This window comes from Sciurus carolinensis, chromosome 10, assembly GCF_902686445.1.
Source record: "Sciurus carolinensis chromosome 10, mSciCar1.2, whole genome shotgun sequence".
Taxonomy (NCBI): domain Eukaryota; kingdom Metazoa; phylum Chordata; class Mammalia; order Rodentia; family Sciuridae; genus Sciurus; species Sciurus carolinensis.
In genome coordinates this window covers 21,623,074-21,650,243 of record NC_062222.1, presented here as the reverse complement: position 1 = coordinate 21,650,243, position 27,170 = coordinate 21,623,074, and the positions used below count along the sequence as shown (strand labels likewise).

The following is a 27,170-nucleotide window of genomic DNA, read 5'->3' as shown; positions in this document are numbered from 1 at the left end:
TATGTAGCATGATGATATAGGATGTATTTATTAGTCTCTACTTTTGAAAGCTTTCAACAACAAGTCTGCTGCTAGTCCTGGGGACAAGGCCCCACTGAGAACCTTTCTTTCCAGAAGGGGAATCTGTTCTTGGATAGCAGGATGGGTCCTGAAATGTTCTAACACGTTTTCCTGAATGAGATTCCACATCCAGACTTTCTGCTGCTTCCGTCTTTTGGCAGTCAGCTCCCCACTGGCAAGCATCAGGTCCTGGAATTCTTTCATTTTATCCCACATTTCCGTGATCCCCTCTCCACTTCTGGCAGAAATACGGATCACCTATTGGAAAGGAAGAAACAGATATGCTTTACTGAAAATGATAGAAAACATTTTCACTAGGACTCTGATGTTTACCAATTAATTTCTGCAGTTTATGGAAATAGGCAAGTGACAAAAATGAGACTTTTCTGTTGTGTCAAGGTAAATTTTCTGACACATATGTTAGTGTAATGAATCTAGGATTACTAAGTGCATAGCAGAAATAAGACATTGATTCAAGGTCAAATTCTTTAGCTCAGAAATTTATTTTAATTTGGGATTGTTCAGATTGTTCTCCAGGGGCACCCTGGAGAACTCCCAAGAGTCACGGATGAGAAAGGCTACACCAGGGAAGTTTCCCTGAGGCCTGAGTGCCAGAAAATAAAGCCAGGTGGAGAGAATAGTTCCATTCTCTCTGTCAAATTCATCTGACTCAGCAAGGCTAATAGCTAAGCATCCAGCACCTGCATGTATAAGGTGGCTCTGGACTCAACACAATGCGACTATGGAAAACAGGAGCTGACAGTAAGGTAAGCCATCATCCTCATTAGAAGGACTACAGCTTATTCTTTAATAACACAGTGTCCTCCTGGTGATAAAACTGTCGGAATCAATATGATTGCACCACTTACTACAGAATTTTTCTTTGCTTTTTGTCACTTATTGAAAACAGCCTCCAACAAACATAATGGGAATGGAAGTATCACATCGCAAGTCTCTTCTCTGGTACTCAAATTCCAATACAGATAATCAAATCATTAATTGTTCCATAATCTTAAGGATGGCTCCTTTCAGGATGGATTTGCTCTTACTTCGAAATGGCTCAAGTCAAGCATTAAGCAATCTAATCTATCACCCCGCATTCTAGTTTCTGACACCCAGTGGTTGAAAGATTATATTTAAAATCATGGCTACATATTCTGGCTTTGTCATATTTTTAAAACTGTAATCTTCACATTCAAGCACAGATTGATTATGTGTCTAGCTGGGACTTATGTCCTCTCCTAATGTACACAGTCCACTCAGGGTGAAAAGTATAGAATGAAATGCAAACTAACCTTTGGTCTCCAGGCTTCTGAGCGCTTGCGGAGCAATTTCAGTGCGCTCACGTACTCTGCTTGTATCCTTCGAGCTGGCACGATCAAGTCTCCATCAGATTTAGTTATAGCTACCAGGTCTGCCATCTCGATTATGCCCCTTTTGATACCCTAGTGTAAAAAAAAGGGAAGAAGAATGAGATTATCAGAAACATTTCATTTAGTGACAACTAGCTTGAAAATGGACAACCATAATGCTATGATTTTGAAAGTCATACACTTTGCTTTTTTTCTCTATTTCCCTAATCTCTGGATGCCAGGAATCACAATTACTTGATAAAAATTACTTTAATCCACCAGTTCTTGGGATTACAGAAGTCATTTATAACATCTCTTCCCAACTTAGAGACTAGTGTAGTGGAATACATTCAGAATTACAGTAAGTAGATCAAAGACATAGCGTGATTGAGTGGCAGTTGACAGTTCACACCATCTCAGATGGATTCTGCTTCTTGTGAGCTACAGCGCAGGATACAAAACCATCCGTCAGATGCTTAAAAAGAAAACACACATATCACTAACATCTGCATTTCTCAAAACAACACCTTCGAAAGTTTTCTTAAATGTCTATAGCATTTTTCAAACTTGCAAATAAGAAAAAATAACCTGATAGCTAAAATTGTCCTACCTCTTGATTTAAATTATGTTGCATAAAAATATCAGAAATAAAGGATAATAGTCAAGGACCAAATCTCATTTGGAAAATATATCTATCTATCCATCTAAGATTAAAATTGCTTTTCAGGGGCTGTGGTTGTAGCTCAGTGGTAGAGCACTTGCCTAGCATGTATGAGGCACTGGGTTCGATCCTCAGCACCACATAAAAATAAATAAATAAAGGCATAAAAAATATAATAACATTATTTTAAAATTCCTTTTCATGTACTTTTATATATATTACTTTTTTAAAAATTATACACATTTCTTTAATACAAGTTTTATCTGACATGGAAGTCTTATCAGGAAAAAAGCCTGAAGAGGCAGAGTCAAAAACATACACTGAATCAGATGAAGTAAATTGTAAGATGCAACTAGAATACATTCAGGGGCTTAAAAGTAAATAATTATTTTAACAAGATCTGTAAAGAATTACTTCCTCCTCAGTGGAAGGTTCTTGATCATAAGAATCTTGTTGTCTTTCTAACTTTAGGAAGACATTTTTCACGTGGGAATTTATTCTCTGCTTCTAAGACATTGAAAGAAGGCCAGAGGAATATATCTGCAGTTTTTCAAGTGCCTTTAACTCAAAATAGTCAATTTTCCCAAATGGTGTATTTTAACTCCTTCTGTATTTATTTATTTATTTATTTATTTATTTATTTATTTATTTATCTATTCGTTTATTTATTCGGTACTGGGGATTACACCCAGGAACACTTAACTGCTGAACCACATCCTCAGCAATTTTTATTTTTTATTTTGAGACAGGATCTTGTTAAGTTGCTTAGGGCATTGCTAAATTGTTCAGGCTGACTTTAAGTTGCAATCCTCCTGCCTCAGCCTCCTAAGCAGCTGGAATTATAGGTGTGCACCACGACACTTGGCCCTCAATAGGTATTTAATAATTGTTGGTTGAACAGAAAAATAAAGTACCATTATTGACAATAGGAATTTTTTTTGAACAAAAGGAAAAGTTTTATTGAAAGTTTTATTGCTTTGCTAACAAAGGAGAAACACAGAGAACTCCTGTTCCAAAGACTGTGATTCTCAATTGGAATTTATTGAGAAGCTAATCTGTTTTACACATGTGTATGTAAAAAATGTAGTGGAGAGAATCCTCATCCAATATATTACTTTTAATTATTAAATTCTAATAGTTAATGTTTCTAAATCACAGCAACCATAGTCTGCTATTGCTTTTTTTTAGGATTATGAAATTGAAAAGGAAATTCTGCATCACAAAGAAAATGTCTTGTCTTGTCTTTGTCTGAAGTTGCTGGGAAGGACCTCTAAATTCTGAGTATTTCTTAAACTATTTGTTACTCATGGTGAGTGCCTGGGATTTAGGATGGGGGCCTGATCACACTAGAATGACAAACTGCAGGATTACAGGGTTGGGACTTTGTATCAGATGATGTGGGCTCAGCCTCTATGGGGGAAGAGAAGTGAGAGATTGAGTTAAATTATATAGCCAGTGATTCCATCAATCATGCCTACCTGATGAAACCCCAATAAAAACTTAAGAACAGCAAGCTCAGGGAAACTGCCTAGTTGGTGACAACATGTTGATGTACCTCGAGGGAAATGTGTCCTGAATTTTTATGTTTGGGACCCTCTTGGAACTCTCCTTCTGTGTCTCTTCATTTGGCTGATACTGATTTGTGCCTTTGTAATAAAACTACAATTATAATATAGTGCCTTCTGAGTTATGCAAGCTATTCTAATGAATTATCAAACCCGAGGGGTAGTGGGAACCCCCAAATTTGTGGCCATCTGGTCAGGGTTGGCCTGTGAACCCTGGAGCTTGCAGTTGGTGTCTGAAGTGAGGGGAAGACTTGTGAAGTCCACACTAACTCTAGGGAGTTAATGCCAGGACTGCACTGCAGAAGAAGAATAAGACACCTATTACATGATATATAAATTGTGATGGTGGCATCCCAGTTAAAAATAACCATTTGGTAACAAACACCCATGTAATGGTGGTCTCTTTTAGCCAGAGCTATCCATTTATTCCAGTCACTTCCATGTTATAGGTGGAAAAATTTAAGTTGTATGAGTAGCTCAAAGTCATTCATTCTATTACTGTAAGTTGGGGAAAATACGGAGAGACAATCTGCCTTTGATTCAGGTATTTTAGACAATGTGAATGGTGTTTCTTTCTTTATACTCTTTTCAACTTAATTTACAAAAACACGACACTAGAAATTTGTATCTTAAGAGATATGTACTTTGTATTTTGAGAGGAAACATCAAAAGAATTACCTGCAATTCATCTCCTCCTGCTGGTGGCAGTAGCAAAACAAACATGTCAACCATGTCAGCAACAGCAAACTCCGACTGACCCACACCTGGAATTTAAATCACAACTATGTCCTAAAATATTCACAGTTATTACACTTTCTCAACTTCACTATCATTTCCATTCCACTTTATTCACTCACACTCATGGTCACACACTCACTCCTTTGAACACCCCATGTCTTAGTCCATTTTCTGTTTATGTAACAAAATATCTGAGACTGATAACTTATAAAGAATAGAAGTTTATTTGGCTCACAGTTCTGGAGGCTGGGAAGACCAAGAGCCTAGAGCCAGCATCTGTTCAACATCTGGTGAGGGCCTCCTTGCTGCATTGTAACATGGTGGAGGGCATCACAGGCTAGATAGCCAGCGCGGTAGCTCAGGTCTCTCTTCTTAAAAAATCACTAGTACTATCATGAAGGTCCCACCTCTAAATACCATTAACATACAAATTTGGGGATTAAGTTTCCAACATATGATCATAGGTGGTTTGCATATGAGCAAACCGCAGTACCCCACCTCTGAAGAATTTATTAAATGCCACTACCTAAGTAAGCTTACCTTTCTAGCTCTCCCTCCCTTTTACACATTAGAGCTATTCCTCGACTGAATGGAGAGCTGAGGGATTTCTACTCTTTCCTACTCTCAAAGCTTTCTTGGCTTGTCTTTCATTAGTGAGTAGCTGGAACACTGTGACTCTAATCTTAAAGCATGCTGCTGATACTTCCAGTTTTTCCTTCTTACTTGCATTCTGCAAACCCCCAATCACAGATCAATCCAAATATGTGTACTGTCTCTTTCCAGGCATGCTTGAGAAGTCACTGCACTGTGGACAGGCACCACTACAAGGTCATGGTCTCCAGCATCTGCCACATCTTCCTCACTGCCTAGTAAAAGCAATCCCCAGCAAGGCCCTTGGTCAGCCTCCTTCCCACTTCTCACAACAGTGATCTCCCACAATCTCCCTACCTGATCACTGTGGCATCCACTTCACAGAGGAATAAAGAGTGAACTTCCCCAGCTTCTCCCTGTCCCCTTCCACAGAAAACAGATAAGTTACAAACTCAGTCCGGCTGCCTGATCTGCAGTTGGTGGAAGAAATATTGAACGGGAACCTTTGGTTCCTTCCTACTTCCTGGCCCTCACTCTTCCTTGTCTTGAACCTGCCTGTACCTACAGGCTCCAGTTCCTTGACACATCATATGAACTGTGCTCAAGCCACTCTCGTCTCAGACCAAGCAAAACCAGACAAATCACTCAACTTCTCACCATATTTCCCACTTTTTCTTTGTAGTCAAATTTCTGGAAAAAGCAATTCGTGCTCACTGTCTCAACTTCACATTAATCTCAACCCTCTTAAATCTGGTTTCCACATCCCCCGGCCACTGAAACTCCTCTGGAAACTCCCTCCTTTGTGGTTGCCCATTTGATAGCTTTCTTCCCTGTTTCCTTGCCCTCATGTTATTGGGAACATCACTGTACCAGGTGAAAGGCCATTCATGAGGTCTCCTTTAACAGGGATGGAACTGAGCGAAAGCAAGAGTCAAGAGAGGGGGCTTCCAAGAAAGTTCGTTAAAGAAGACAATCCCAACCAGGAGGCGCACCTCTTCTACCTACCCCTTCCTGACCCCTTCCACCTCCTTTCCCTTCCTTCCATCTGGAACACAGACGTGACAGATGTGACAGTCAGAGCTTCATCAGACATCTTTGAACCATGAGCAACCTTGAGCATGCAAACAAAGTGAAGGGAGGACAGACAGACCGAAGCAGCCTGGGCATGACATCACTGCAGAGCCAGCACCTGTTCTGGACTGCCTGTTCCCAGAATTCTTTCATTTACAAGAAAAGAATCTCTCTCTTACTTGAATCACTAGGAAAAATTATTTAAAGCCTCTGGGATAAGCGGTTAAATACAACTTCCAGGGAACATCCTTGGTTTTCATATTGCCTTCTGCTTTGATGCCCCTGCTTCCACTCGGGCAGCTCTTCTGTCCAAGCTCAACTGGTAGAGTTGCTAAAGCCCAGTCCTGGCTAGTGCTAGGGATTTAATTAGGCCACCTCTACCTTCCCAATTCCTTTGTTGAGGCCCCAAACCTCGAGGTGACTGAATTTGAAGACTGGGCCTCTAAAGAAATTAAATGAGGTCATAAGGATAGAACTCCTAATCCAATAGGACTACCATGTCCTAAGAAGAGGATGAGACACCAGGGGAACATGTGCACAGACAAAAGGCCATGTGAGGACACAGCAAGAAGGCAGCCATCTGCAAACCGAGAGAAGAGGTCGCAGAAGAGACCAGTCCTGCCAGCGTCTGGGTCCTGGATTTTCAGTCTCCAGAACTGTGAGGAAACAAATTTCGGTTGTGTAAGCCACCCAGTCTTCAGTATTTTATCATGGCAGCCCCAGAAAACTGATGTTTACCTTCCATTTTTGCCCCATATTTTCCCCAGTTGAGCTGAACCAAACTTACAGCTTGAAATATGAAACTCTGAATTATGTGGGCAACTGCTAAATCTGTCTTTCTTACTCAGTCCTTTCTCAAGACACACAGTCACTTGTACACCTAATAAGCATCTCATACTTAATATAGTCACAATTAAACTTATGATTCTCCCCCTCCAAATCCCTCTTTCTGCAGCATTCTTGATTATTCCATCTTTTCTTCCTTCCTCATCTCTTATATCTAATCATGGAAAAGCCCCATCAATGTATGCTCAATGCTTTTTGAATCCCTCTCTTCTCCATTCCCGGTTTCCCTGTTTGGGTCAGAGCCCTGCCATCTCTTTCTCTGATTAGTATAGGCGCCTCCTCACTGCTTGCTGCCTCTGCTCTTCTAATCATTCCATGCTTTGCTGCCAGGAATATTCCAAAATGCGTATCTCGGTTTCTCCCTTTCCTGCTCACCCCGAATGGCTTCCCACTTCTTTCAGGACAAACTCTGAATTCCTTGACACGGCACACGAGGCCCCTGACACTCAGCTCTGGATCTGGTTCTAACCCCTCTTCACACTCTGTGCTGTAAGTACCCGAGTGAGCAGCACTTCTGAGTGAGTCCAGCTTTCTCCCTCCTTGGGGTCTTTGCGAATGCCTTTCACCCACATTTTGATTCACTCCTATTCTTTCTTCAAAACTGAGTCCAGCTGTCACCTCCTTTAGGAAGCCTCCACTGAGTCCCCTAAATCTGAGTTAGGTTGCTTCACAAACATTTATGATACCGTAATGTAACAGATGGTCTTGTCACAAGAATGTGACTTTCTTGGAATTTTCATTTCAGTGTCTTCCTTGCACATAACTTTGGGCTAAGGATATAAATATGAAATAAAATGGCCCCCAAATCAAAAAATACCTAACTGCACTACTTTTCTTAATGAATATTATAGACATGAAATGCGCTTACACAAAATGGGCGGTGGCTTTGCTTGCACAGTTCATACTAAGTCTACTGCTCTCCTCTGGCACTCGTGATAATAGTGATCCAGCCAGTGGCTCACTGTCACACTCCAAATGACAAGCTCTTTGAGGTTAGGAAGTGTAGCCTATATGCTCCTATTTCCTGTGGAGTCTGGGGTAATCTCTCGTACTTAATTACAATTTTAGTAAGTATCTGCTGAATGAACAAAATGTAATTAGTTGTCACTCATCTTTATATGACATTCATTATAATAGTACCTTTCTGAAAGAATATCACACTCACCTACAGTTTCAATAAGAATGATGTCATACCCCCCTCCTTCACATAGCAGAATAGCTTCATTTGTGGTCCTTGTCACACCTCCTAAAGTCCCTCTGGTAGGAGATGGTCTGATGTATGCATTCATATCTCTTGATAACTCCGTCATTCGGGTTTTATCACCTAAGAGTGATCCTAAAACACATAAGTATGTTTTGTAATCATGAAGCAGTTCTAAGGGCCAATTATCAATCAGTCAGTTCCAAGGAGATGTGCTGTATCTCAAGACATTATTTCATATTATTGAGCTTTCCTCTAACTCACTATATACAATCATGCAGGATTAATTTTTAAAACATTCTAATCCCCTTAAAACCTACAAGGACATCCCATTGCTCAAAGTCAGATCCTTCAGCCTGGCACTGGAGGTCCTCAGAACCCAGCCCCACCTTAACTGTCCAATTTCGGCTCCCACCAGTCCAAAACCATCCTCTGATACAGCTGGGTGGTTTCTTTACTGCCATCTTAACATTTTCCCCTCTTCCTTTGTCTGTGCTCTCATGTCAGAGACATCTCTTCTTTTCTCACTGCTAATTTACAAAGTGTCCTGCCCAGGGTCTGCATTTTTGGAACTTTTTCACCCCATGCCTCCCTCTTGTGAATTTCTATAGTCTACCAGTTGCTCTGCAGAGCATTAGAGAACTTCACTGTCCCTCCCCTTCCCATCATTACCTGGGGCACCCCCTCCTCATTCATTTATTTGTACAAATGGCATTTTCTCAGCCCTATGTAAACACTATGCAAACGCATCTTTATGCTGCCCTTCCCCCAATGCATGTTGCTTCTAATTCTTTATCAGTTAGAAATTTTGGAGCCCAGACTGAATGTAAAGTAAGTTAAATGAATGGATGGAAAAGTATCCACACAGCTTATTTTGGATTTCAAATTTATATATCTTATCTCTTCCACATAGTGATTCTCAACCAGGAGTAATTTTGTCTCCCCTACTTAGGACATTTGGCAACGTCTAGAGAAATATTTACTTGTCAGTGTGGGTGGGATGCTACTGGCATCTACTGGATAGAGGCCAGGGATGCTGCTAAGCATCCTTTAGTTTATAGGGCAGCCACCTACAACAAAGAATTGCCTGGTCCCAAATGTCACTAGTGCCAAGGTTGAGAATCATGCTTTAGCAAAAATTCCTTGCCTATGAACCTTGTCTTATAGATATTGCACTCTGAGGGCTGGGAATATAGCTCAGTTGGTAGAGTGCTTGCCTTGTAAGCATGAGGCCCTGGGTTCAATCCCCAGCACCGCAAAAAAAACAAAAAACACTAGATATTGTACACTGAATGCTAAACAAAGTGTTCACAGTAGACAATTTAAAACCTGTGGAGTGGAACTGGTTAAATTGTTTAGATTCTCACATCAATACTTGTAAATTCTAGAAGAATGAAAGCCCTGGAACTACTATTAGCTTTTCCTAATTTTCTTTAGTCATATAATGTGAAGGTGTGTTGCTGTTCTATTCTGAATATTTATTTTTAGTCTGCCAAAGGGCTATTTTTTCCACAGAGTTGATGCTTAAGATTAAGATGATTAAAGATATGCTCTTTTTCCTTATGACTACAATTCAGGTCTTCTCACAAGTCCCAATTCTAGAGCACACAGTCACCATGTTCCTCAACTACTTTATTTACTTCACATAAAACTTCTTCCTAAAGTAATTTTCTGCATGAAATCATCCCTGTGGAAGTCAACAATCTGCCAAAGTTATACTTCAAATTATTATCCTATAGATCCTACCACACAGAACTAAACATTATGAAATTATTCTCCCATGTAATTGTCTTTGCCAGTGAATCCAAAACTGTTAGTTGTAGACCCCCAGAGAGGTCTCAAAGGTGTCACAGGGGGTCTGTGAATCCAAAGTACCAAGACTGACTACAGACCAAAAAATGCTTTTCAAACTTTAGTGCTGTTTTTTCAATGTATGTATTGTAATAAGGTAGAAATTTATAATTCTAGTGTTCTATGTATCTTCATATACTTTTTTTTCCTTCAAAGTCTATAAATTTTTTTTTTTTTTTTTTTTTTTTTTTTTGGCGGTGCTGGGGATTGAACCCAGGGTCTCGTGCTTGTGAGGCAAGCACTCTACCAACTGAGCTATATCCCCAGCTATAAATTTTTTTTTTAACCTGAAAAAGGGGCCCTCCTTTTTGGTTTGAGAAAGGTGAAGAACCACACATCCAGGCAACTTCAACACAGACTACTTTATAACATCATTTCTGCTATCAATTGCAATCTCAAGCTATTATTTTCTCTGAATTGCAGATAGTCTAGGATATTAAGAAGGTAGAGGGGAAAAAGACTTCATACCTATATGAAAATGAGGATTGCTTATTACAAAAAAAAAATCACCAAGGTGCTTACCTTAACAAAGTTCTAAACATAAAATAAGACAATGCACTGACATAGATATAATCTTGAACTTTGTACAGTTAACCTCTTTATTACAGTGAATCAAAAACTTTTGAGTGCTCTGAGCTAGATGTCTCAATGAGTGCTCTAATGATGATTATTCAAATAATATTCTATTTGCAGAACACCACAGTATACACACCAAACACTTCCCCAAGTCCCTTGTATCCATCCATTCACAACACACACTTGTGTTGATTCATCTGTTCTGAAACCTCCTAAGATGCACAGCTCCACAAGGCCAAGAGCACAGTGTCTTATTCACCATTACTCAACACAGTACTTTCTGTGCACAATTCCTTGCCTGTAGTAGGCATTCACTGCTTAAGTAAATAACTGCAGTATGAGAAGCTTAAATTATAAAGAGGGGTAAGGGAAGAAAGACCTTTCCTGAGTATTTATATGGCATGCTTTATGTTTTCTTTAACTGATCCTTTGGGGAACTACGTTTATATTCATTTTATGTCTGATGAGCTGCAAATTAAACTGCGAATGACTGCATGACCTCAAATCAGTAAGTAATTGCTGAACCCTGTACCGTGCACAAGACACTATGCTAAGTGCTTTGGGGGAACAGTAATATATTACATGATCCCTCTAAGAGCTTTCTGTTTAACTAGTCATATAAACAGGTGACAAGTCATAAACAGCAGTAAATTTGTTTTGTTTTTTTAAGCTTAAGAGAAGTTACAACAATAGGAAGGAAATAACAGATGGGTAAGAACCATTTTGTAAGTGGCACAGCCACTGATGCAGCCTGCATAAACAAGAGAGGACCAGGGCCTAGACTTAGGCATGACTGCCAAGGGCTAAAATCTGTTTTTGATCATCTTCCACTTCTGGCACCTGTAATCCTGGTTCTCTTAAGTGCCCACTGAACTATCCACAAGCTGATCTTCTCAGGAGAGTCCAATGCTCCCCAACCACCTCCCTCTACTTCCACCCACTCTGCAGAACTCCCTTCCCTCAGTGAGACCAAACTCAGCTAGTAGTTAGAGGTCACCTGATAGTGCAAAAGGAAAAAAAAAAAGTTCTACGACCCATAAAGAACTAGCCATACTCACCACCACTAGTGCAGGAAGAAGGGTCCACAGCTAGCACCGATAATCTGTGCCCTCGCTCAGTAAGCATTTTTCCAAAATATTCTATAAATGTTGATTTTCCAGCACCAGGGGGTCCAGACAATCCTATAGTGAAAAGAGATCTTCTAATTTACTAGATAAATAAAATCAGCACCACAATTAGTTTTACTGAATAAAACATTAGACTATCTTCTACTGCTAATTTATTAAAATATCATTAATATATTTTAACATATCCTAAAGCAGTAAATAAAAATTCATCTTTCTATCTAATCCCAAACAATGGGGATATATAGGAACAATTCTGAGTTTCATGTGTTTATACATTCACTTTTTAAAAATAGAAAACATGCTTGACTTTTTGCTACAATGTAGGTTTTTGAAGACACACTTCAGTGCCTATGTTTTAATGTGCTGAATTTCTATATCTGCCCAGGTCTCATCATGACTGGTAATTATTCCACCTGCCCCAATTCTGTCTATTTTCTCTGTCCACTGGAAAAACAACTCATTACTCTAGAAATTCCGAGTGATCGAGAAAGTAATTTTCTATTCACAAAGGATCATTCTTTTCTTCATCTCACTTGTAACTCAAAGAATATCATAAACAGAGTTCTGAAAAAAAAAAAATTTATGTTAAGAAAGAGAGAAAAGCTCCCTCCTTGGAGAGTTAGTCAAGCATGGTGGGTAAGAGGGCAACCTCCAGAACAGGGCATCAGGTTCTCTCTCTAGTTCTCCTCTTAGGAATGCAGAATCCAGGACTCTCAAAGTTACTAACCTCTATGTGTAATCGGATCTACCTATTTAGGTTGTTTTAAGAATTAAATGAGTTAACATCTGCAATACATTTGAAACAGTGTGTAGCACACATGACAGAGACAAGTTTTGTCCAATGAGTATGTAAAACCCAGGAGTTTAACTGTATTCAAAACTACTGTAAAGTATATGGTATGCTTTGCTTCTTAATACAATTCTCAGGGCAGCTTCCTGTCTTCAAAACCTTTGCAGATGCCAAATAAACATTTGCTGCTTTTATTTGATGATGGTGATAACTACAACAAAGACAGAGGTTTATCTGGCCTAAAAAGATGAGGATGGAAGAATCAGAATATCACTTCAAAGTTATGTATGAATTGCTATCACTTCAAAGTTACATATGAATTGCTAAGTTAACTCCAGACATTTCTGGACCATTTTCTCTTCAAGAATTCTTTAAAACATAGTAGGCAACACTACATTATAACTAGAGTTTCTTTTGGCGAATTTGCTATTTTTCCTGTCTACAACACAAAGATTAGTAACACCCAATGGAGTACTCTCCAAATGAGAGTCCCTCCATGAGGGCAGAAGAAAAAGACATGTGAAAAATGTGGACTGGTGCAAATATTAGTTGGTGAGCTTTTTTTGAACTTATCCTTAAAGCATTTATATCTGTTAATCTAAAAACTAGGTTTGAGTCCCTATATTGCCAATAAACTAGGATATAAACGTCTACTGTAATGTCAACTTTTACATGTATTTACTCATTCCTCCCAATTCTCTGTACCTTGGCCACAATTTCAAGTGGTTTTCAGCAGAAGGGTTAGTATAGATCACTGAATTCGCCATTATGGGACACTCTCTTTCTACCCAAACTGCTTGTGTAATTCCTGCTAGTCAAATATGTCTAAATTTCCAAAATATAAGCTGATTTACAATTACAGAACCAGGTTAATCTGCCCCAAATAATCAAATGATTATTTAAATGTAGTTGGCAAGTGAATATGGTCTCTCCTTTAAAATACATTTTTTTTTTTTTTTTTTTTTTTTGCGGTGCTGGGGATTGAACCCAGGGCCTTGTGCTTACAAGGCAAGCACTTTACCAACTGAGCTATCGCCCAGCCCTTAAAATACATTTTAATATTGAAATGGCTGGGTGTAGAATCGCTCCCTGAAACTCAACAGGAAGTATCCGAAGAAGTGAAACTTGCCTATATAAAGACCAATGAAACACCAAAGAAGCAGAATCTTTATATGTTATGAGGATAATTATAGTTGATATACCACAAAACAGAAATCCACTTTAGACTATTAAATAGGACTACCGAAAGCAAAGAGTAAAATGGTTACTGGTTCTTCCTATATATGTTTCTCTTCTGGAAGCTGTAGAAAAAGGCCCAAATGTAAATCCTATATTATTATATCAAAATACAGATCCTTGGTTTAAATGATCATAACAAATTTCCAATATATCAAGATAAATATTTACAGAAAAAGGCATTTAAAAATCATCCAACAATTCACAGAGAAAGAATAATTCCATGAGAATGCAAACTATTTGACTTATTTTGAAATAATTTAGAGTATTTACTGACAAAAAATAAATTAATTATAAAAGACTGACCCACTCTAAATGCTAGTGGTTTTCCTCCATTTAATTGTTCTTGTTCTCGGTGGTAGATTAATACTTTCTGAAGCAGCACCTGGGCTAACTCCTTTTTCCTGCTGTGAGTTGATTCTACAAGAGTTATGGCCTCTGCTAAGCAGGCCCTTTGCCCTTGGATTAAGCCAGTATAAAGTTTATCCACAAATCTTTGTTCTTTATCAGAAAGTCCTTCCATGTGGTCCTTTAAGGTTGCTTGTACACATAATTTCCTCCTTAAGCCATTTGACAGCAGCATCCACTTGGTACAATGGAGTCCAAGTGACTTAAAAGGCTGAGCACACAGGATTCCTGATAGGAGATGAGCACTTGAGTGAAAGGTGAAGTGGTAACCACGGAAAGGTGTTCTTAACAGGCCTTTTAGGAAATGCTGGTGAGGATGAGGCAGGAGCGCAGGAAGATTCATTTTGTTTGTAACTGAAGAAAACTCCGGGTGCTTTTGACTCAATGTGATTCCAGACCTCGCTAGAAGAAAGAGAAACGAATTTGGCCACTTTAACAGACAACTAAGATATGGAAAAGTGAAAAGTACAGTGCTTTTTCCACATTCTAAAATACACAAAATCAGCACTCTTGGCTGTATAAATGGGTGAGTTTTCTTACTAAATTTAAAAGAGAAGACTCCCTCCTTGGCCAGAGTTAACATTCAGAGTAATCCCGATCCTGAAACTATCTCTATTGTGAGGTGGAATTTACATTAAAATTTCCTTATAAACAAAAGCCAAACATACAAAACCTCATTAGGGTGGACATTTTCTGTTCCACTTTTTCTCACATTCATCTTCACACTTTCCTCAGGTCAACATACCCAGTTCTGAAGCTCATACAAAAGATTCTTTAAAAACAATGCCTCTGCAGCTACCCTTTTATTCATTCTCTACGAAAGAAATGTGATTAGTGGTGTCGCACTGGAGGCACAAGTTCAGACCCGTGTGCATCCTCGACAGACTCACCCCGAATAACCTGGCTTAAGCACACAATCGACAACAATAAGCCTTAATGCGAGTGAGCCGTGTGGGTTGTGCAGTAACCAGATGAGTGCATCTCAAAGTATGGTCAGAACTACCAGGTACTTTCTAAAAATGCACGTTCCAGTCCCCACTACTCAGAAGCCCTGTAACCAAGCACACAGAAGTTTGAACCACTCAGGAATTGAAGGAGTCTCAGATTCACTGGTATTCTCAATATAGTAAATCAGATGATGAAAGCTGACAACAGTTCACTGAATCAGGACAGGGCAGGGGTTATGAGCCACCGCCTTTCAGTTGCTGCTACTTAAGCTAGTGACCTTGGGCTAGTTACTTAACCACTCTGTGCTTGATGTTTTGGAGTCCAGAGAGCAGGGTGGTTGTGAGAACAAAATGACTTAATTCATGTAAAAAGCCTGGAGCACAGCCTAGCACAGAGTAGGAGCTCAACTAACATTAGCTTTTATTGTTATTATACAAATTTGTAAACATTAGTAACAATTAGGTCACAGACCTAACTTCCAATGGCAAACTAAGACTTATAGGTATGTATGTCCTATGCAGTTTGGGTTCATAATTATTTGTAAATTTTGGTTTTCCTGGGTTTCATGGCACACTGAAATTAATTACTTTATTGAGCCAAGGTACTTTTCTAAATGGCGCTTCAAAGCCAATGATATGATATTAATTTTAGTTAATAAACATTCTATTCAGGTCAAGGAAGTAGTCTAAGATTTTTTTTTTTTAACTTGTAGAAACTATAACAGTTCATCTATTTTCCAAAGGCAATTTTTTTTCTAGTTTGAGGGAGGCGCTGTAACACTTATTTGTGAAAGTCTTATTCTAAAAGAATAATTTATTTAAAATGTATAAAAGTATTTCTAAAACACTTTTTTCTAAAACATTCATCCACCAGCCCTCTTCGTACACACACACAAAAGGACACTTAAAATATATAAAAGGGGATCTATTATTGAAGGTATCTTTCAGCTCAATGCACATCACCACCACCACCACCAGCAGCCTGGACACTCACAGGAAAGAACTGGATTTCTATTCAGTCCCTACTTTCCAAGCATATACTACTTTCCAGGTTGCAACATCAGGGCTGGATCTGAAAAAAATAAAAGAGCTGATGAAGGATGAAAACAGCTTTCTAGGCTAAGGACTTACATGTGCAAAATCAGAACAGGAACTTGGTCTCTTCTGTGCCATATTAGAAAAATTTCAGTGATGCAAAAGACACGTGTATTAGGAACTAGTAATAGGAGATATGTCTGGACCAGTATGTAAATTGGGGCCAAGGAGCTAGCTTTTGTCTCTGGCAGAGGACAAACAACAGAGATCTTTATGAAGGTAACACAACTGACTTTGTTTTTTCAGGAGAAAAGTCTAGGAGCAGTGGTGAAAGGTTAAGAGTGATGAGACCCTGGAAATACAGAGCCCAATTGAGGAAACCTAGCAAGGACCCCTAGCATGGAAGCAAAGGAGATGATGAGGACCTGGACTTCAGCAAGGCATTAGGGAATGGACAAGATAAGCCACATTCAAGATCTTCTTGTCCCTGTTAGAATCCTTAAAGCTTGACATGAAGCCTGGCACGCTTCAATTGCTAAGGAAAAAAAAAGAAAAAAAAGCTGATGCTGATCTGATTGGAGTTTATTTTATTACCCACTTACCTCCACTTACCCGGAACTTTAGAGTTTATAAACCACTTTCAAATACTTTATTTCACCCTATACACCAATTCCATGAGGACACAGTGACAGTTATTAATCTCGTTTAACAGAAAGGAAAACCAAGCATGAGTTAAGCAACTATAGTCACAACCAGAGACAGGGCCAGGACTCAAATCCAGATCTTTCAGATTCTCTATGGCATTTCCTCTTAATAAATTATGCTAGAATAAAAGAGAAGTCCTTTGGCTAAAAGGGAAATAGATATCAGTATAGAGACCATGTCTCTAAATTAAGAAATACAAAAAAGAGTTGGGGATGTGGCTCAGTGTTTAAGTGTCCCTGGGTTTAATCCCCAGTACCAAAAAGAAAAAGAAAAAAAAACAAAAACAAACAAACAAAAATAAACAGATGGAGTTGTCCTTCAGTGAGCTAGGGAAGACTGTCAGAAGAGAGGTTTAACATGCAAACAGGAGTTCAGTCTCCAACACATTAAATGTAAGAGGCACACTATTAAACATTACACCATGTATACCTGCATCAAAACATCACATGGTACCCTATTAATATGTACAATTTTTATGTTTTTATGTATCAATTAAAAATAAATTTAATCAAAAACAAAAGAGGGCTACTAGATATCCAAGTGAGATACTGAGTGGGCAGTTGAGAGGTCAGAGCTTTGGCGTAGGTTTGGGAACCATTATTGTTCAGCTGTCATTTACATATGTGAGACCAAATAAGTTCACCAAAAAAGGGATTGGATGGAGGAGGTGTCACACCATTTTTGATAAAACTTTACGCACACATGCAGAAGGAATACATATGTTGAAGTGTATATAAATTCACCTGTAGATAAGTAGTCTTGTGGTTCTCCCATGTTGTTTTGGGCACACTGTATGTTTCTGATTTTTTTCAAGGCAGCCTATTATGTTGGTAGACAGAGTAATGCCCACCCAAGGATGCCCATGTCTGAATTCCTGGAACCTACGAACATGTTGTATCACATGGAAAAGGGGAAGTGAAGTATGCAGATGGAATTCAGACTGCTAATCAGCTGACCCAGATACATAAATTAGTCTAGTTTATCCCAGAAGCCCTACTACAATCACCAAGGTCCTTACAAATGGAAGAGGGAGGCAGAAAAGAGCAGAGTAGTGTCCTGTGAGGACTCAACCACCTCCGCTGGTTTATGGGAGCAAAGGGGCTAGAAGGCAAGGAATGCAGACAACCGGTAGAAGAAAAAGCAAGGAAGCTGTTTCACCAGGACCAAATAAAATATTATTAGTACCCTGATTTTAGCCCAGAGACACCCATGTCAGACTTGATCAAAATAATTGTAAGATAATAATCTTGTGTTGTATTATGCCCTAAGTTTGTGGTGACTTGTTACAGGAGTAATAGAAAACTAATACAACTGCTAAGACAACCAAAAAATATCTTTTAAGATAAAATTTTTAAAATTTTAGAATTTTAATAGAAATATTTAATAACTACTCATGACTTAATTATCTCTGTCATAACTTGTACCTTACTTCCTTCTTCATTTGGAGTTCTTCCCTAACATGAGAAGTGAACTTGATGAATCCTTAATTTTATCACTTATTGTGACCATTAGTGTTGTATCCAATATATTTCTATATCAATTTCTAAATTAGACATAAAATTAGCATATGTTCTAAAAAAATCAGTAAAAGGAATTATGCTTCTGCAAAGCTTTCATCAGAATCATCATATTAAGATTAGAAGTTCAAAAGTACTCCAAAATAGCATGATGTGCATGGTCTAGTCACCAGTTCTGAGCATGGTCGCTTTTATTAAACTATGCACAAACTAACATAAAAATCAGGAGTCCAGAATGCCTATCATTCCACATTTTTACCTGAAAAACACCTATTCAGTTCTATTAACACCTCCTTTGAGGCACATTTTCCCCCAGCTCTTCCAGGCAGTAAATTGTTCTATTCAATGTTCCATCATATCACAGGTAGTTTTCTTTCCTTTTCCTTTTTTTTTTTTTTGACAGTGGGAATAGAACCCATGAGCGCTTTACCACTCAGCTACATTCTGAGGGTCTCGCTAAGTTGCTGAGGGTTTAAGTTGACCAGTATGAACCTTGAACTTAAGATCCTCCTGCCTTGGCCTTTGAGTCGTTGGGATTACAGGCCTTGTTTTCTTGTCTTCAAAGTCATTTATTTATAGACCTCTCCCCACCAGTTCTCATCCCTCACCTTAGTTGAGATCCTCCCAGAGAAATGAGAAAATATTATTCCTTATTTCCTCAGAATCTAACACAGTGCCCAGCACAGAGTAGCGTTTCAATATTTTATATATATATATATATATATATATTTATTTATTTATATATATATATATTTTTTTTTTTTTAGGTCCATAAGTGGATAGTCTATTTACCTGCATTGACCTTCCATACTATGAAGAAAAGCTTGTGTTACAATACTTACCTGTGTAATGAGGACCTTTATCTAAAATATTCTGCCTTCTAAGTTCCCTGTTTCAAATCATCTAACCAAAACAGAAAAGGTTTTAAGGAATCAAAACACAGAAGCAAGAAATTAGGAGATGAAAATATGTCCATTTATAATATTGCAAGCAAATAACATTTCCTAAATGAGATGAATAAAAATGGCCTTATTAGAAAAGAAGTAGCATAGATTAGTCTAACATTTAAAATAATGGTGAACAATTTAATTGTAATCTTCCTCAAAAAAATCTGTGCCAACTATTTGATAAGCTTAAGGTCTATTCTGCAGGCACAGTTCTTTGTTCTTTGATGTCAGTACAATCTTAAAAGGATTTCAAGAGAAAGAACCAGGAAAGGATAACATTTAATCCCACCCCCTTTCTCTTTCCCAAACTAAAATAACAAAAACAAAACCAAAAAGCAAACAAAAAAACAAACAAACAAAAAAACTACCCAAATGTATAGAATTCTAGGTTTTGACACCCTCCAAACTCTTCCTGGGGACTGAGTTTCTTAGTTCCTCTCTGGACCTTGTGAATGGCAGCCAGCAGCTGCTGTTTTTTGCAGGGAGTTGATTATGTAGGTATGCATGCATTTCCTCAGCTAATCTACAGCTGAAAAGGCTCAGCAATGTTAGGTTGATTGAACAAGGCCCCACGATGAGTGGAAGAACTTGGGAAAAACTTGGATCTCACAAATCTATTATCTATATAGTGTGAATTCTAGAAACGATCAAATAATCCTTTACATATGAATGTGGTAATTATACCTGGCTGTTTATTTTTCATTTTTCTGCTTAGACTAAAATGAAAAATTAGTTTACATCTCCTGTGCAAACCATATTGGTAGGAATTCTGAATGAAGTGTTAGATGACAAAAGAGACCAAATTTTAAACATTTTAAGTGTTTTTCATTTCATAGGAAATTGATAACTGATAACTAAATTTATTAACAAATCACATTAATTTATATAATTAATCTGATTTTAAAGGACTCCACAAAATTTTTAAAAGTTATCTAACTCGGCCTTATGAACAACATTCTACCCATAGATACATGTCAGAGGCAGAAGATAAAATTAAGTTTGTTAATTTATTCATGAGTAAAATCACGTAGGATGGGAGAAGGGTTTCCTACTCCTCATATAACGAAGCATATTTTTTTTCCGGCTTTCTTATGGAAAGAAATAAAAAAGTTGACCAAAAATCAAATCAAACTGTTTCAATTTTCATTCTGAGTACAGAGTCATACAATTTATAAGCTAAGCACTTCCAAAATGCAAGAGAAATTCTGCGGCATTTACAATGCTCAGTAAGATAACTCAAAGCATCACCATTGCTAATATACCAGAATGTCAATTTATTAATATACAATGAAAAACATCAAGTAGGCAAAAATAATGAAATGGGTTTGTAAGAGCATTCCCTCCTTAAAAGTTCCCCAATGGTTCAAGTATTAAAGGCTTGATCTCCAGCGGTGGTGCTAATATGGTGTAAGAGGTAGAGCTTAGTGGGAGGAAGTTAGGTCATTGGGGACATGCCCTTGAAGGGGATATTAAGACCCCAGCACTTTCTTCTCTCTTTCATTCTTGGTGATCATGAGGTGAGCTACCAAACACTCCTGCCACCAAACACTGTGCTACCACAGGAAAAAAGCAACAGGGCCAATCTGTCATGGACTGAAGCCTCCAAAACTGTAAGCCAAAATAAATCTTTCTTACTGCCTCGGGTATCTTGTTACAGTAACAAAAATCTAATACACCTCCCCTGCAAGAAGGTTCACAAGAACAGTAGCATTTTAAGACGCACATCTGTGCTGGAGAGGACACTGGGAAAAAGGAACTCTTTTAAACACCATTGGTGGGAATATAAAGTAGAACAGCTTCCAAAGAAATTAGTATGGAGGTGTCAAAAAACTAAAAACAGAAGTACCACATCATCTAGCTATATCACTCCTTTGTATTTATTCAAAAGAATTAAAATCAGCATACTTTAGAGATACATGCATACCCATGTTTATCAAAGAACAATTCACAACAGTCAGGTTATGGAATCAATCTAGGTATTCAGCAACAGATGAACAGATGAAGCAAATGTGATATATATACACAATGGAGCTTTATTCAGCCATAAAGAACAACAAAATTATGTCATCTGTAGGAAAGTAATGGAACTGGAGGGATCATGTCAAGCGAAATAAGTCAGATTTAGAAGGACAAGTACCATGTTTTATCCCATATGCGGAAGCTAGTGGGGAAAAAGAGGATTGAGATATATACATAAAAAAATAAAAATAAAATACTTGGGACTCAATCTAACAAAAGAGGTGAAAGACCTCTACAATGAGAACTATAGAACACTAAAGAAAGAAAATAAAGAAAATCTTAGAAGATGGAAAGATCTCCCATGTTCTTGGATAGGCAGAATTAATACTGTCAAAATGGCCATACTACCAAAAGTGCTATACAGATTCAATGCAATGCCAATTAAAATCCCAATGACGTACCTCACAGAAATAGAGCAAGCAATCATGAAATTCATCTGGAAGAATAAGAAACCCAGAATAGCTAAAGCAATCCTTAGCAGAAAGAGTGAAGCGGGGGTATCGCAATACCAGAACTTCAACTCTACTACAAAGCAATAGTAACAAAACAGCAAGGTATTGGCACCAAAATAGACAGGTAGATCAATGGTACAGAATAGAGGACACAGACACAAACACTAATAAATACAGTTTTCTCATACTAGACAAAGGTGCCAAAAACATGCAATGGAGAAAATATAGCCTTTTCAAAAAATGGTGCTGGGAAAACTGGAAATCCATATGTAACAGAATGACACTAAACCCCTACCTCTTAGCCTGCACAAAACTCAACTCAAAATGGATCAGGGACCTCGGAATCAGACCAGAGACCCTGCATCTTATAGAAGAAAAAGTAGGTCCTAATCTTCAACATCTCGGCTTAGGCTCAGACTTCCTTAACAGGACTCCCATAGCACAAGAAATAAAAGCAAGAATCAATAACTGGGATAGATTCAAACTAAAAAGCTTTCTCTCAGCAAAGGAAACTATCAGCAATGTGAAGAGAGAGCCTACAGAGTGGGAGAAAATCTTTGCCACTCATACTTCAGATAGAGCACTAATTTCCAGAATATATAAAGAACTCAAAAAACTCTACACCAAGAATACAAATAATCCAATCAACAAATGGGCTAAGGAAATGAACAGATACTTCACAGAAGAAGATCTACAAGCAATCAACAGATACATGAAAAAATGTTCAACGTCTCTAGTAATAAGAGAAATGCAGATCAAAACTACCCTAAGATTCCATCTCACCCCAATTAGAATGGTGATTATCAAGAACACAAGCAACAATAGGTGGTGAGGATGTGGGGAAAATGGTACACTCATACATTGCTGATGGGGTTGCAAATTAGTGCAGTCACTCTGGAAAGCAGTGTGGAGATTCCTCAGAAAGCTTGGAATCGACCCACCATTTGACCCAGCTATCCCACTCCTTGGCCTATACCCAAAGGACTTAAAATCAGCATACTACAGTGATGCAGCCACATCAATGTTCATAGTTGCTCAATTCACAATAGCCAGATTGTGGAACCAACCTAGATGTCCTTCGATTGATGAATGGATAAAGAAACTGTGGTATATAAATGTGTGTGTATATATATATATATATATATATATGTATATATATATACAATGGAATATTACTCAGCCATAAAGAATGATAAAATTATGGCATTTGCAGGCAAATGGATGAAACTGGAGAATATCATGCTAAGTGAGACAAGCCAATCTCAAAAAACCAAAGGATGAATGATCTTGCTGATAAGCAGATGATGATACATAATGGGGAGGCAAGAATGGAGGAAGGAGAAACTGTATAGAGGGAAAAGAGGGGTGGGAGGAGTGGGGGGAAGGAAAATAACGGAATCAATCAAACACCATATGTAAATGTATGATTACACAAATGGTATGCCTGTATTTCATGTACAACCAGAGAAACAAGTTGTACCCCATTTGTTTACAATTTAAAAGAAAAAGGGTATTATGAAAGTACAAGGGAGACCAACAGGATAGAAGGAGATGAGAGTTTGGGAGGAAAGGACATATCTGGGAGTGAAACTGATCCAATGATGTTGTAGGTTTGTACCAATAGGCCACAATGAAGCACGCTGTATAATTAATATGCACCAGTCAAAAAAATTAAAAAAGATTCACAACTGTTTTTCTCAAAAATAACTTTTATGCCCTTTCTTTCCTCTCTACCACACTCCATGTTTCTACTGTACTGTTTCCATAAGAAATATGCTTCCATTATTCAACATAACCCACATACAACTGCAACAAGTTTCACTAAAAAAAGACTTACCCTAATTAAATGTGATAAACACTCTAAGACTGTCTTTTCTTTTTTAATAGACAGCAATGTGCCAATGGGTACAACTTTGAATCTAAAAAACCAATCTGCTATAGCCACCTCTCCGATCATTATTAGTTCATTTTCCATACTTATCCTCATGATCATATTACTCTTCTGCTTAAAACACTAAAATGGTTCCCTCTGCCCTATCTGAAATAGAAAAAAAAGAATTTTGCATGTACAATTAAGTCACTCAGTAAATATTTATTGAGATCCTACCATATGCTAGGCACTGTACTAGGCACTGATAGAAGAACTAGGCGTGATTCCTGGTATAATGGAGTTTACATTAGTCATTACATGTGTGTTTCATATTCTTTGAGTGCTTTTGTTTACCTCTTTTAGTTCCTTTCCTTCTTCTCCCCAACTTTTACCATGCTGCTATAACCACTCTGATCTGTACATAGGTTCCAGAAAAAGCTACATTCTTTCATACAGTGTGGCTATCATCTGTTTTTGTCTGGCCAGGATGTCCTTCTCACCTTTAATCAGATGGCAGATTCCTTAGTCTTCAAGAACCAACTCAAGTGTCTTCTCTCTGAAGAGTTCCCGGCTTCTTTTCCTCACACCCTCAGTTCACTCATATCTCTTGCCCTCAGTTCTAGCCTCTCTTACAGTGCTCATCAAACTGTGCTGTGGTCATTTTTTAAGATGGCAGTCTTCCCTAGACTGAGTTATCTTTGTCTCCACAGCAGTTTATTACTCACAGAATAAATGTATGAATGCATGCTCTTATTTTGCCTGGGTACATAATGCCATTACACTTATTACTCGATGTTTTGAAAACACATTTTTCTAGATTGTGCAGTAAGTATATATTTAGGAACTTTCTTTTCAAATTCTGATTTTAACATATGGATGTTTTTCTTCATTAAAAATTAGCTCAGCAGCAGTCAGTCTGACTTGGGATATTTATCTTGAAATTGATCCAATGAATATTCTCAATTTCAATAACTACTCTGGCAAGAAAACGCACACAGGATTTCCAAAATCAATACATTAGGTCAGTGTCTGCAGTGCAGCACAATTCATACAGGCAATTCAGTATTATCCCATGTGTTTCCATTTTTCAATGCTAATCACTTTTGATTTGAAGATAAGCTGTCAGATGCCATGAATCTATTCACCATCTCCCACCACTCCTACAGAAGGCTTTGCTGTCTCCTTTTCAAATAACTTCAGGAAGTTTTTGTAGAGTAGGATGACTTTTTAAATAAGGAACTTTTAAATAGGCTTTAAACAGTCATCATTATGTAAGAGTAATATGGAACACATACTGAATTCATGCAGAAATTCTCTAAAGTTCTATGTCTACTTTACCTTTCATCATGTTTCCAGTAAGACTCAGATTTCCCAGTTCTACTTTTAGGTCTCCTATTAGCAAGGGAAGTCTCCTGTTTTCCTAAATTCCATCACCATTAAATGTTTGGATTCATTCCCACTGCTACCAACCTAGTTCAAATCTGCATAGTCTTGGGGGGCTCCTAGACCAGTTATGGTTCCTGGGCAATTTCTCATACTCTTGCAATTTCTTCATGCCCAAAATGAAGACAATCAGACCTATACATGAAGGTAATAGTAAAGATGAAAGAGAGAGAGACTGTCATGAGTGAGCCTGGCATAGGGCCCAGTATCATGCAGATGCTAGTTAAACTCTAAGGAACTTTTCCTCTTCTTTTCCATCTCTCTCCTTTCCCACTTCCCCTCTCAGACTTCACAGTAAGACATCCTAAAATATGCATGTGATATCCTCACTCTCCTCCTCAAATTCCTCCAGAGTTCCCTACACCTTAGGATGGTGATTCTCCACGAGTGACCCACGGAACAAAGAATGACCCACGGAATGCAAAAAACTGATAAGAAAGGGAAATTCTTGGCCCTCCATCTCAAACTCCTGAATCATGGGGTGGGGTAGGGGGGGACCACTGATGTTCTCATAATCCCTCCACTTGATCCTGGGTGTTTTCATAAACCCTTCAGATGATTCTGAACTGCTGCCCAAGGGACAAAGTCCAGTCTTCTTAATCTGGGATTACACAGCTTCTCCAAAACAATTTTCTTGCACTCACCTACCCAAGCCTCTTCTAAGGAGAGTTTATTTATTATCTTCCAAACCTACCACTTACTTTTCCAACTCCAAGATTTTTCTCTCCTGTTGTATCTTTCCCTGTGTATAATCCCTCTCCTATCCTACCCTGGTTAAATTTCACTTTCTTTCTGAATGATCCCAGTCTTTGGAATTTTTTCCCATCCTTTAATTTCAATTATTTCTCTGAATATTGATTTAGGTGATTATCTGCACAGATCACAAACAAGATACACCTGGCCATTCACATTTTAAAAATCAAGAAAATGCACATAAAAATAAATTTTTCCCTGTGTTGCAGAAAATAAGATCTTTATAATAGAAAACACGAGTCACAAGTTTCAAGAGCTCACCAGCAATTTCCATTTCAAATATATAGGTTTTGTTTCATCATCTTCAACTTTCTCAGTGATTTTTATTTATTTTTTCTCTCTCTATTAAAATTCAGTACTCAAAAGGGCCATTAAAAAAAAAAAATCCTGTTTTCCTGAATGCAAAAGAGTATTTAGTGATTACTATCTAAAGTAACATTCTGGACATTGTAGACAGGCTCAAAAGGTTTAAGTTCTCCCAGATTTTCCACCTAGTTGGGAAAGTTTCATTAATAAGTTTATTTGTTTTCCAAAATATATGTATTAGAGCCCAGCTTTTTCATTTTTCAATGGGAAATACTTATTTGAAGACAATGTCCTCTGCTGGAAGACATCTAGCCCCTTCCTGGGCACAGTATTCCACAGAACCGAGACACTGCTTGTGACTTTTAATCTGAACCCTGTTTTGATATCCTAGACTTTATCCCCCACAAAATGTATGTTAATTTCACTCTGCGATGGGCTCTTGCGCCCTTCTCCCACCCAGCCAGATCTGGTGGCGACAATGGAAAGCTGCCTTGCCAAAGCCATGTTGCTACGGCACGAAACTGCCCAAGATGACGACAATTTTAAAACAATATTCTCGAGGCCTTGCTTCTGCATGAAAAAAAGGAACTTTCCTTTTGAATCGATCTGCCGGCCGCTGCTGGTTCACACGCCCCCACCCCCCGCCTCCCCACAAATCATCCCTTCTGTAGCCTCCTTCTCCTGACCCCAATCCTCCAGGGGGCGCCCCCAACGCCGGGACTGACCCCAAGCTGGCAGCCTGAAGACTCTCCAGCCCCGACTCCCGGACGATTCGCGTACCCGCGCCCCGACTCACCCTCCCGAGGCCACGGAATTGCCGCCCCGCCCCTTCCTGCCCTTGCGCCCCGCCCCTTCCGCCGGGCAGTGGCGCGCAGGCGCATCGCCGACCGCAGGCGCGGGGCGGGGTCTGACCAGGTCTCCGCAACGTGGCCGGGGAGTTCCGGTGTGTGGTGGCGGTGGCGTGAGGGCGCAGGGAAGTCCTCTGGGAAGAGAGCCGGGGGAAAGTAGGGGTGTCCTTTGAGATAGCGTTTTCTTTTCTGTTGTCCAGTTTGAACCTTCCGACCCCGGCGTTCGACGACTACGTATCCCCCATCCCCCGGGCT

General features: G+C 38.7%; 1 protein-coding gene and 1 non-coding gene across 8 annotated transcripts; both read right to left on the bottom strand.

Moving 5' to 3' along the window:
• Mmaa (metabolism of cobalamin associated A) lies at positions 1-26,882 on the bottom strand. 7 transcript variants are annotated; one of them, XM_047567606.1, is made up of 8 exons: positions 26,793-26,878; positions 25,036-25,143; positions 13,972-14,475; positions 11,571-11,693; positions 8,050-8,220; positions 4,317-4,402; positions 1,356-1,505; positions 1-318 (listed from the first exon to the last, which is right to left on the bottom strand). In XM_047567606.1, exons 2-8 carry the CDS (start codon positions 25,118-25,120, stop codon positions 31-33), a joined length of 1,407 nt encoding a protein of 468 aa, XP_047423562.1. In that variant the 5' UTR covers positions 25,121-25,143; positions 26,793-26,878; the 3' UTR covers positions 1-30. The 7 variants fall into 7 exon arrangements, with proteins under 7 accessions (XP_047423562.1, XP_047423568.1, XP_047423566.1 ...); XM_047567612.1 differs by lacking the exons at positions 25,036-25,143; positions 26,793-26,878 and adding exons at positions 16,015-16,092; positions 24,066-24,662; XM_047567610.1 differs by lacking the exon at positions 25,036-25,143 and having other exon boundaries at positions 26,864-26,882.
• Trnav-cac (transfer RNA valine (anticodon CAC)) lies at positions 10,129-10,201 on the bottom strand. Its single transcript has one exon. It is a non-coding gene; the product is annotated as a tRNA-Val (tRNA).
• Positions 26,883-27,170: the final 288 nt, after the last annotated feature.

Coding starts and splice junctions, on each gene's coding strand:
- Mmaa (XM_047567606.1), bottom strand. CDS start 25,120: ATGAAGAAATTGCAAGAGTATGAGAAATTGCCCAGGAACCATAACTGG. Junction 14,476..25,035: donor ACTATGCAGATTTGAACTAG/GTTGGTAGCAGT, acceptor TCTTTCTTCTAG/CGAGGTCTGGAATCACATTG. Junction 11,694..13,971: donor ACCACTAGCATTTAGAGTGG/GTCAGTCTTTTA, acceptor TTTTCACTATAG/GATTGTCTGGACCCCCTGGT.